General features: G+C 33.9%; 1 protein-coding gene and 1 pseudogene across 1 annotated transcript; both read right to left on the bottom strand.

Moving 5' to 3' along the window:
• Nucleotides 1–3,534: 3,534 nt before the first annotated feature.
• On the bottom strand, nt 3,535–4,041 carry LOC149553176 (uncharacterized). The gene has a single exon (XM_089790299.1). It carries the CDS (start codon nt 4,039–4,041, stop codon nt 3,535–3,537), a length of 507 nt encoding a protein of 168 aa, XP_089646425.1.
• A 6,707-nt stretch (nt 4,042–10,748) lies between these two features.
• On the bottom strand, nt 10,749–11,533 carry LOC149553175 (histone deacetylase 6 pseudogene; annotated as a pseudogene).
• Nucleotides 11,534–12,890: the final 1,357 nt, after the last annotated feature.

The following is a 12,890-nucleotide window of genomic DNA, read 5'->3' as shown; positions in this document are numbered from 1 at the left end:
AAGATTGTTGTTCAATAAGGTTTTATTTTATTTTATCATCTCATTCCTTGTTAGTTTCTCCCTTGATTGTTGTTCAGTAAGGTCAAGCCCTAGACTAAAGAATCAACCTTGAAATCAAGATATAAAATATGGAAGGAAGCAAGAGAAATGTAAATATTCACCTCTCTTGAAGAAACCCTTGTTAATAAGGATTTTGCAATGGTTGTATGTTGTAGATGTTGAATTTACAATTAAGGATGTAGGAAATCTCCACAAATGCAAATGGATCTACCAAAACTACATCATAGAGCAATGGATGTAAAATATGCATCAATGAAGAAATTATATGAATGCCACAATGCATATCTCCTCCCTTCATGGCCAACAAATGCTAGATCTTGAAGAGAAAATGCTCACAAAGAATTCTTGAATTTTGAATGCTTAATGAATGCCTAAAATGCCTTAGATATCTGCTAGCTTGAGTGTTCTTGCATGTGTAATGTTGTCTTGTAATGTGAAAATGAGTTGCCTATGCTTCCTTTTGATACTAGTTTTTGGATGCAAAAATAAAGCAAGCTGACGAGGTCACCCAATTTTTAAATTGGAGTCCGTTAGACAAAACTGGCCTTAGGACTCAAAACCCCTAGGGAACAGGTTGACCTATTTCAGGGTTATCTTGAGAAGGGGAAACCTCAAGGTCTTGGAAACTGCATTGATGAAAATGGAAGTAGCAAGACTAAATGGAAGGAAGAGTTGATTGAGCACAAATGTATCCATGGTTTGTAAGGTCACTAAAGGGCAGGAGCTAAAAGGTCTTAAATAATAGGTGCTTCTATTTTAAGACAATACAACCATGGAAAGGAGGAATCAAAACTCTTTATAACCTCACACAATTAAATTTCACTTCAGCTCCAATTGTACCACAAGTCCTCTTACAATGACCACTAATGTCAACTTGTGGCAAATTACCACCACCAAGATGCCACAATCAAATGCAAGGCTCTTCCTAGCAAAACAAAAATGACAACTCTATATAAGACAATATGTGCGAAACTCCACAAACCCTAGCAGAATTGGATAACTTTTCAATGTGCATGAGGTAACATTTTGGGAGCATAAGTTCAAAGAAATAACATATCATCTAAAATATTAATCAACAATAACTAGATTTCAACTTACAATCAATTTAAGAATTGAGAAAAAAAGAGTGTAGTAAAAATGAATCAACCACAAAATGGGGGAATCAAAGCTCTTAATAACCTCACACAATTAAATTTCACACCAATTACAATTGGACCACAAGTTCTCTTGCAATGAATTGGATAACTTTGTAACATGTAAGATATAATATTTTGAAAGAAAAAGTTCAAACAAATAGCATATCAACTAAAAAATTAATCAGCAATAGCTGCAATTTAACTTACAATCAACTCAACAATAGAAAAAAAAAATGTAGTAAAAAAAAACAAAAAAAACACAACAACAAAATATTATAAAATATTTAAAACACACCAACAAATATTATAAAACATAAAACACATCCAAACCACCATATAAATAAATTTGTTAAAAAAAAAAATGAGACTTAATTTAGTCAACTTGACTATAAAGCTTACAATTTAAATAAAATAAATTATTAAGCAAAATTTAAAGAAGCATTGATATATACCGAACCTGGCCTTAAACAAGGGATACTTTTAGTGTTGAACAAGTGACCTCATCGTATTACATGAATAGGATAATAGAAAAGGTAGTCTATAATGTTCATATATGTTTTCTCATGACGCCATCCATTGAATAGCTTTTGGATCTTAATATATATCTACATAATCAGAACCCAAGAAAGTCCAAATGTCACATGCAGATGCAGAAGGCGTCATGACAACAAATGCTTCACACTATCCAACGCTTCTGCCATAAATTGAGATAAAGCTAGGCACATGCAAGCACGTACAAAGACTTTAAGAAAGCACCCCACACACCAACCATGTTCCTCTCATTGTTATATAATAAAAAATTCCACGACTATTCATTCTAAAAAACTAAACTGTTGCTATACACTGTTCTTTCACTGTAATCATAGTTTTGTCACCAAAACTCCCTTGAAAACTACTAAGATCTCCAATATGGTCTTACCTGTTATGCCCTGATCTAAAATTTTGATGTCAGAAGAGATCAGTCTTCCATGGATTCAACTTGGTTATAGAGATATTAACATTGAATGTTGTATAATTGGTTTGGGGTTCCTTCCTAAATCTTTTTGTTCTGAATATGTAATCTCTGTGGAAGTCAGGTTTGCTGCTCAGTAGGGTTTTTTCCTTTATGATCTCACTTCTTATGTCAGAACATTGAAAAGACTCATTTCATCAAAATCATCTAACATCAAATTGACATTTCTCATGAATTCTATCCTGTTGTATTAATATAGCATCGAATGTTTATGCATAAAAGTTTCTTTCAATCAGACTGTTACAAAAAGAAGATTCATTCTTCTAAATAGAAAACAAACAGTCTTTCATAGATTCAATCTGAATATATAGATATATGTAAACTGTTAAAAAGATGATTCATTCAATCAAAATCATCTAACCATCACACAAAGAGTCTTTTATAGATTCAATCTGGCCAAATAGATATTAGCGTTGAGTATTTATGCACAATACTTATTGTTTTTAAACTGTTACAAACAAAGGATACATTCCCTCAAAATCATCTTAACATCAAACAAAGAGCCTGTCATGGATTCAAGCTGATTATACAGATATCAGCATTGAGTATCAATTACAGTCATCAGGAAGACATCTGGAGATTCATATACATCTTCTATATCATTCAATGAAACTGTTACAAAAGGAGGATTCATTCCCTAAAAATCATCTAAACATGAAACCAAGTCTTTTGTAGATTCTATATATTAATATCAAGTATTTCTATATAAAAGATTCTTTCGACTAAACCCTTAATGAAGATTCATTCCATGACAATCATGTAAGCATCAAACAAAGAGTCTTTCATGGGTTCTATCTGGTTACACATATATTAGCATTGAGTATTTATCTATAATAGTTTCTTTCTCAAAAACTGTTACAGAAACATGATTCATTCCATAAATATCATCACACAGTCAAACAAACAAGCTCGTGGATTCAATCAGGTTAAATTGATAATAGCACTGAGCATTTCAGGAGAAAAAAGAAGATCCCTTTCATCAAAATCATCTAAGCATCAAACAGTTTGATGGATTCAATCTGATTATACAGATATTAACATAGAAGTCTCATCGCAAAAGAGAGAATCCACTACATCAAAATCATCTAAGCATCAAGCAAACAGCATTTCATGGATCCAATCTGGTTAGATAAACAATAACATTGAACAATTTATACATTAAAGTTTCTTTCCACAAGACAGTTAGAAAAAAAGGGATTCATTCCACCAAAATCATCAACAAAACTGTTACAGAAGAGGGGCTTCATTTATCAAATCTAATCCCAAGAAACCCACTTCAAAATATTTATATACATTTACAAAAATGCACCAACTTTCATTCTTTTTCTAATTGATCTCTGGAATTTTCTGCAAAGAGGGTCTCCATCTTCTGCTTGCAACATCAAAATCTTGTTGCTGAATGCTGGATTGGAGCTGCTTCATAAGAATCTGCTCCACCAATTTCTCCTTCCCACAACCATCTGAAAGCAGAGCCTTCAGCTCCTGTTTTGACAGCACAATTTTGAGCCTAATGCCATTCTCTGCCTTTACTTCTCCTACCTTGCCTGGCCCATGAGCCCTATCGTTCTGTGATGAAAAAGATTTATGCCCTTTACTATGAGAAGCAATAAGATAATAAAGATTTCCTCCCTCCAATTTATGGTCACGGGGAAGAACAAGATCAGCATTCTCTGAATGAACAATCACATGATCCATGAAAAGATCACTTTCCATAAGAAGATCTTTCACTTGAAGAGGAGGAATGTATTCCGCTATTGTTCCATCCATTCTCATTACTTTTATCATCTGCTCTCCTGTTTCTGCACAAACCCTAGATTGTATGCAGTTCCCCATGGCTTGTATTTCTTACAAATATGCAATGAAATCTTTTCAGAGCTTTGTGGGTAGAGAAGAAAAATGGAGATTATGGGCTCTCTGGTTTTAGAACCAAATTAAGGAAATCTTGAAATGAGGAGTTTAACAACTTAGAGAAACAAAGGAGGTTAAGGAAATGGTGGTTGTGCAGTTAATAAGTAAGAGAAGAGGCGAAAGAAAAGGGAGAGGAAACGTAATAGATGAGAGATGCACGATGAAGGAAACAATGGTTGTCAAGCACGTTGAGGGTAGAATATAGAGTGGGGGCCAAAACACTACTGTCATCTTTGCTTTTTTATAAAGTAACATGGTTTAATCCACACGGTGAGCTGTTAATGAGTGTGAAACGGGTTGAGGAGAGAATATTTGTCACCACTTTTTCGATCTCGAGGCTTCTTTTTCTTTTAATTTTGTAGTCAATTTATAAAGTTTCTACATGAATTTGATCGGTTAATGTTTGAATTTGGTTTGAATGTCATTGTAATCACGAGGACAATCTCATGAACTTCAACTGAATTCCACACAGAAAAAGATATAGGTCTAAATGGAAGATGTGCATGGATATTATCCAATAGTGTTAACATATAATTAAGGATGCTTTACTTTAGTAATATGTTAAGTGAGAGAAAAATAAGACGAGGGATTCTACATTACACAATATGACATCATTTTTCAATATTTATTTTTCAAAACACTTTTCTTATTATAAGCTCAAAATTAAATGAGAAATAGCATGGTGTGTTAATTTCTCTATTCGACTTTGCTTTCACTCTATAAGGTGAATGTGAAGATTTCAAAATGTTCACATATTTTAGGATATGAAAAGCGTTCATAATTATGCATGTAATGCATATATTTAGATCAAAAAAGGATATTGGCATGTGGTTTATATAATGATATACTCATTTGCATTCTCCTTTTGTATTTACATTCTTAATAAGATGTGTTTCTATAGGTTCATACATCTATCTATATACTTAAATATATTTAAAAAATAGTGAGTTATGCTCTACGCCCTTGACAATTAGTTGTATAACCCATATTCAATACAAGAATTATTGGAAGAGGATAAGTAATTTAGGAAAATAAATACAATTTAGAAGCATCTAATTTTGTAATTATAAGTGTTTAATCATAGGGAAATTATTATAAAACACACATCATGTCACAACATAGGTTGAAGATACTATCAATGATTAGGAATGTTTCTCATAGCATGAGCAAGAAAGTGGTTATGTGATATTTAAGGGTTAGCAACATTTATGGATGTATAAAAGGCATTAGAATATATGTATAACCACAATCCTACATTAAAATAAAGCATAAAGAAAAAAGAAAAATCATGAGGCTATAATAAGGGACAAGTCTACACAATGCAACAAAAAAGAGAGACTAAGCACAATATCTTCTAATACAATTGAATTGACTAGGGGAGTGCAATAATACAAGATAAATTGTGAAATTACATATTGAATAAGATGTTACATATAAGCAAGATAATGCCATAAGCCATGATATATGTACAAAGAGTGAGGGCATAACTCCTTCATTTTGAAGATAGCAATGATAAAACAACTTTGAAAGGGTGGGTACATTAAATACTTATTCAAAATGTGGTATTAATAGTCCAATGTGAAGTTGTAACAAAACAACATCCTTAGTGTGATTTGACATATCTACATCAATGTAAGATCATAGTCATGATACCCCAATAAAAAGAGAAATAGCCCTAAATGTCTTGATACTTAATATAATAGAAAACAATATGTTGGTATAACTATCAAAAGAGTCAAGTTATGAGGCCGATGGAGCTCACTGGTAAGATGTGTTATAGTAGTGTTATTATTGATGTCAATGAAGAATTGAAGTGTTAATCAATATGGGAAAGGAAACAAGTGAGACAAGGACACTAATGCATACCAATTTGAAAAGGACTTGAGTAAGGAGAAAGGAGGACAAGTGAAGACAAGTGTTCTCCATAGTCACTTAGACAAAGTGGGCTAAGTATAAGTCAAACATCATGGACAAGTCAAGACTAGTGAACATGAAGTAAAGATTGGTTGATGCCAAACATGATGAAAAGGTGTCATCGAGGTCAATAAATAGAGGAAAGAAACATGTGACTAGACACATTACTAGGCTAGGTATAACTCATCTGACGCCTTGGACAATGCAAAAGGAGCTATCACATTGAGATCTAATGAGAAGATGGGCGAGAGAATTTAAATTTGAATTCTTCCTAGCAAGAAAATCGAAGTCACAAGAAATTTGTGACTTCCTATGATGGAAAAGTACACTTGACATAGCGATCTTGCAAAAATGGTGCATGCTACAAACATCAGTACACGCATGACAAGGACCTTGGATAATTCAAATTTTGAATTCTCAAATTAAGGTTTGAAGGAGATTGAGTAAGAATTGTATATAGTCAATCATTTTTGGACAAGTGGAATCAGACATTTTGAGAAGCTAGAATACACAAGTGTTAGGTTGATTGCAATCACAAGAGAGAAGGTCAGAAGAATGGGTGAAGGTATCAAGAATTGAAGTAAAGTGTGTTGAGTGAAGCCAAGGAGCCAAAACATATAGTGCATAGAAGTGTTGAAGCCAATGAGATTCAAACATAGAAGTAGTCAAATATGAGTTGTAGAGTTGAGGAGAACTGAGCAAGTTGCAAATTGATTTATGAGCATACATGTCATTTGAATCAAGCTAAGTTAAGTAGATATTTCTTATGGATCAATCATTCTATTGTTCTTGTTACTTCTAAATGTATTTATGTTGTCATTAATGAGAAGGTATGTTAATAACTAAGGAACTAGTGAAGAGCATAGATAGGTCATTAAAAGCATGCAAAATCAGTTGGTAAAGAAGGAGAAGATAAGTCAGCATTGGTTGGTGAATGGTTACCGAGCACATAATAGTGTACTTAGCAATAAAGTTTACCAAGTAGATTGACTACCAAATGGATATAGTATCAAGAAAGTAATATGTCAACCAAGCACAATAGTTATTGAGTAGAAGTATATTAACCAAGAAGATCAATAGAGGTTACTGAGTTACATAGAGAAAACATAAAAGTTTGTAAAGTCACAAAATACTATGTAATTGAATTCTATTGAGAAGGGAAATAGTTTACGAAGATCAAGGAAGAAGTTTGGTAAGATTTATTGGGATTGAAAAATGATTTTATGGATCCCAAGGAAACTTGTGTAAACCAATGAAAATAACACAAGTATTTATTAGTAAGTGAGAATGAATATAGATCATATATTTGATTATCTAAGCATTCCAGAAGCATGTAAAGCCTAATTAGGCCAAGTATAGAGGAAGCTACAACATTTCTATATAATGATGGATTGATAAGAAATCAAAGGATGTGCATGAGAAGAAAAGAATGAGCAAAGAGTAGTGACATAGAAGAAAATGCTACCAAGTAGTGGAAGTGGATTGTGGTGAATTAAATAAGAGGAACGTGAAGAGACTACATAAAAAATAAAGGATCCAACCTAGCATTTAAGTAGATGCATTATTCTAGATCAACTATTGAATACATTACTAACAGTTGGATACATAATGGATGCCAAGTATAGAGGAAGCTACAAAATTTCAATATAATGATGGATCGATAAGAAATCAGAGGATGTGCATGAGAAGAAAAGAATGAGTGAAGAGAAGTGACATAGAAGATGATGCTACCAAGTAGTGGAAGTGGATAAATGTGGTGAATTAAATAAGAGGAAGGTGAAGAGACCATATAAAGAATAAAGGATCTGACCTAGCATTTAAGTAGATACATTATTCTAGATCACCTATTGAATTCATAAATAGAAGATCTTGTTATGTTGTTTACTTTGGCTACATGGTTAAGATTAATTAAGGTTGATAAATATTTTAGTTGGATAACTAATTCACCCCCCCCCACTTTCAATTATATTGGTGGACTATTATTTCTAACAATTAACTCTTTTTCCATAAATTAAGATAAAGCTAGGCATGATTGCACATGCAAGCACACACAAAAATTGAAGAAAACACCCCACTCATCAACCATGTTCCTCCTATAATCATATATACATACATATACAAAGATCACAAGGGCATGCCAACGAGATGCAGAGATCACAAGGGTACGAAAATGAAATGTAGAGATGTATATGTGTGTGTGTGTGTGTGTGTGTGTGTGTGTGTGTCTATATGTATATATACATACGCATACATAAATAGAAGCTTCTCTATATATAAATACATACATAGATAGACACACACATGTGTGTGTATGTACGTATATCTATACATACATATACATAAAGAGAAGATTCTCTAATCACCTATTGGGGGAAATATAAAGAGATGCATGTTTAGAAGGAAAAGAAAAGAACATTTACATAGGTACCTCTTCTCCCCTTGAAGAAAATCACAGAGCAAGGACACAGAGATCAAAAGGGCATGACAATGAAATGTAGCAATCACAAGGGCATGACAATGAAATGCAATGATCACAAGGGCACAACAATGAAATCCTAGATCTCCATTGATCTCCACCAAGGACATAGAAATGAAATGTAGAGATCAGAAGGGCATCATAATGAAATACAGTGATCACAAGGACATGACAATGAAATCTCCACCAATGTTCAGAGCTTAGAGTTCTCCACCAACACTTAAAGCTCTCCACCCTTGTTTGAAGCTCTCCGCCCTCTTTCATGCACAAATCTCTACAATCAAAACAAATGGAGAATGATTTATGTCTTATTTTTTATTTTATTTATTTATATCTAAAATAAATTTCACATTGTGTTGTAACTCTGGCATAGGTATGCGATTCTCGATAGCTTTCACTTCAACATCTCAACATTCAAGTTTTCAAGTTTCCTCTTTATTATATGTTTGGTTTATCAATGATTTCCTCCAGTTTGATCACATACAATCTCAACTAGTTGCTCCAATGATGCAATCACCCATCTATCTTTAGATTATGCAAGCACTTGTTGTTTTATAGAATCTAGATAGATACTGAGAGTTCCAAAGCAATAAACGTAAAGACCATCATGTGTGCATCCCACTTTAGGGAAAAATTGGATGTCATGTTCTTGTGCATATGTTTCAATCACTTCCTTCAAACTCAAATGAGGTGCACCCATGGAATTATTCAGGCAAATCTCAATGCTCATGGAAGCTGAGGCTTGCTATTGAGAATATATTGTTGTTGCTAAAGTGCCTCAAATTGGCATTTCTCTATCTCTCTAAGATAACTTACATTCTCTCTATCCTAGGTTGTTCCATAGGCATACCCTCTACAACTTGATTTATCATTTCAAGGGCTACATTTAGCTAACTTCTTATCCTCTCATTAGCAAGAAGCTTAAGGAGAAATAGTCCTTTCCACTCTAAAAACCACTTTTTTACTTCATTAAAATTAGGACGTGAACAAAGCCAATGATACAAAACCTATTGCCACTTTGGAAAAAATGTTTTCTCTAACATTGCAACCATATGATAAATGAGAATAACACATGCCTAAGACATAACCTAGTTAAATTGGTCTAGTTTATGATTATATGGGTTGATTACAAATTCCTATATAACTTTCATCATATTAGGTATGATAAAATGAGCAATCAATTGTTCCCAACTAGCAGGATCAAATATAGTTTTCCAATTTGATAGAACTTCATATGTGTTGGTAAATAGATTGTCCTTTTAAATAAACTCTCAAAATGCCCAAATCTGAAAGAAAAATTAGATGCCAATAGTTGGATAATCTATCATGAGATTGATAGATTTCCTTTGAATTGGAAGGTACAACTCCCTTATGAAATGATATGCAATGAATTTGTTTTATTGCCTAAACTAACTGGGTGCGTTCTTAACCCAAGAATGAAAGAGGAAAACCAAGTGAATCCTAGGCAAGATTAACTCAGGCAAAATTTAGATCCTAAACCTATCCAACTTTGAGAACTCACACATCTTATGACTCCTCGGCATTGGTGATGCAATATGAATTCAATAAATGCAAATGCAAATGCAATGTAAATGAAATTAGAACAGAAGGTCATCTATTTTGGTTCCTGTAATAGAAATGGCTACAAACACCTCTTATCCACAACACATTTGTTATCCAATTATAAGGTATAAGATAATGCCCAAAATTGATTAAAGCAACTCTTTGATTGCGAATAATCAGAAAAACCCCTTTTAAACTCTCTGATTTAACAAAAGATCTCTCTTTATTATGAACATAGAAAATAATGATGCTTTGATCATTATTACTTACAACTCAGTATCAAATCTATTACAAAAGTGGAATAGAAAAGCCCCCAAATGCAAGAAATGAAAATTACAGAAATTAAATGTGCCCCTCTCCCTACTCTAGCTCTCTGATTGTATGCAGAAAAAGAACCACACAGACAGTAAAGAATTGACACCAAGTATGATTGTCTCTAAAACCTCTCTTCATGCCAACAATTTTGCCGACCCCTGCATTTACTTTTCCAATAGTATATATAGAGATTACAACATACGACCTTCATGAGAATGCCAAGTGTTTCAAATTTCAGAATTTGAAAAGACTGGAGACTAATACTTTCGAAACTACAAACAAAAGGAGCCAAAAATGACTTTGTCTCTTCATATGACCTATCCTAATTTAAAAATTCCCCATCCCAGATTTGACAATTTGACTGTCATTCCATCTCCTCTTCTTCTTCTTCAGGAAATTCTGTATTTGGTGGCCTTTCTTGAAATGGTAAACTGGGAGCATGTTGTATTTTGCTCAGCTATTCTAGCAATGCATTTTTCATTTTCTCTAAATCATTTGCATTATTCTCATTTGGCATGTTAGCTGGAGCTACATAAAGTTTATAGTCTGGCCTGAAATATTCATGATATTCATTATAAGGCAACTTATTCTCAGGCTTGACACCTACAGCAATAGCAGTCTCATAACACCAGCAACGTGCAACATTATGAATGTTGTAACCACCACCACCAACCAACATTAGTGGTACATTGAATGAACGAAGAAAATGTACAGAATCGGCATGTCCTCTAACTGATAAATTGAAGACCCCTAATCTATCACCTGAAAGAGAGTTTGCTCCACATTGTAGCACAACTACATGTGGCTAATATACTTCCATCACCTTCTAAATAATTGGCCTGAAGAGATTCTTGTAGCTTTCATCATCAATTCCACTATTCAAAGGGACATTCAAGGCATAGTATTTCCCTTTCCCATGTCCACATCCTCAATGTGGCCTGTTCCAAGAAAATAATCCCCGAATTTGTGAAAAGATACAGTCATCACTTGGTCTGTAGTGTAGAAGGCCTCCTCAACACCATCCCCATGATGAACATCAATGTCAATATAAAGCACATAGTGGTAAAATAATGAATGAAATCGATGCTTGCTGGAGAAACGATCCAAACTGGGTTCATTGTCAACAGTTTCAAGGCGATTGGCAGGCATGTCTTATTTGGGGATACGTTGTTCATACAGGTATTCGGTCAGAGTGGTTGAATGTATGGTCTAAAAGAGTCTTTTATCGAGCTTGATAAGCATGTGTACATAGATATTTTGAATTTGCACCATTACCAAATAGATTTTCAGCGATATATGTTTGAACCCCTCTGATCACAGTCTAGGATTACTTGCCTACCAAGCCCACCATGATTCAAAGCCCACCGTCTTGTGCTAGTCACAGACTTCCATTACTCCCATGACTTAGTAGTAATCTTCTTAGTAGATTTTTCATTTTGCTCTTGCTTTTGAGAATCTGTTAAGGCATGGTTAGATGCCACCTCATTTTCCTCTGCTTCTTTGGCGACCTTATTCTCTGATTGTGCTGATTCTGAACTATGTCTTTGTTCTTGCTCGTCTTTTCTTTGATTTGTGCTGTCAACATCCATCATATTGAAATTATCCACCTCTGAATCCCTTTCAAGAGTAGAAAGTTCTTTGCCATTTTCCATTTCTAGGTTATTGTTTGAAGCAACTACCTGTGAATACACATGTTCTTGCTTAGAACCGTTCATTGCTAGAGGTATATATTGACTTGGGTCCTCTATTTGACCAACTGATATGCCACTCTTTGGATCAACTATAATAAAACTCCCTTCTTCTGTATCTGTATGGTGAGATGAATTATCGGAATCAACTGAATGAGAAAATGTGATGTCTTCATCATTTTGATCTGGTGACTCTTCTAGATATTGTTCTTCATTATAACTATGATCAATCATGCCATCTTCATTATAATTACTTCCAATCCCTGATTAAGACTCCAACTGAGCCTGCTGTTCCAGAGCCTTTTTAGCTGCAATTTTCTCGAAATGAGCTTCAAAATAAGCTTTCTTCTAAATAACTAACCCCGGAGTAGAAAATATTCCACTTCTTCTAGGTATCTATTTTGTGAAAAGAAAGACCATTTTCCCCATGCTAGAGAATCATTCTCAAATCTCCCAAAAGAAATGAAACTTTCACGTTGTAAGGTCTTATGAGGATCCTCCTTCTAAATTTTTGATGGATCTCTAAGGTCCTGTGGTTGAGGCCACTCAAAGCATATGTCATTTTTATCCATCATCATCATCAAGTCTTATTACATCAATGTCCTCTCTTTGCTCTCGGACTTGGATCTCCACTTATCTCAACCCATGTGCACCCATTTTTCACACATATTTTATCTAAAAATCCATCAATCACAAAATTAAAAAGATTCGAATTTGGTTTCTCCACTTTGGCTAAAGCTTCTTCCAATAATTACAACCCCGTAGAATGCACAAAATGAGTTGCAAGACTACAAGTGACTAATTTCACTCCATCCAAT

Source organism: Cupressus sempervirens, chromosome 6, assembly GCF_028749045.1.
Source record: "Cupressus sempervirens isolate cs-2001-9-10 chromosome 6, ASM2874904v1, whole genome shotgun sequence".
NCBI classification, from domain to species: Eukaryota; Viridiplantae; Streptophyta; class Pinopsida; order Cupressales; family Cupressaceae; genus Cupressus; species Cupressus sempervirens.
Note: the sequence above shows the minus strand (reverse complement) of the source record. Positions and strands in the feature narration are given on the sequence as shown.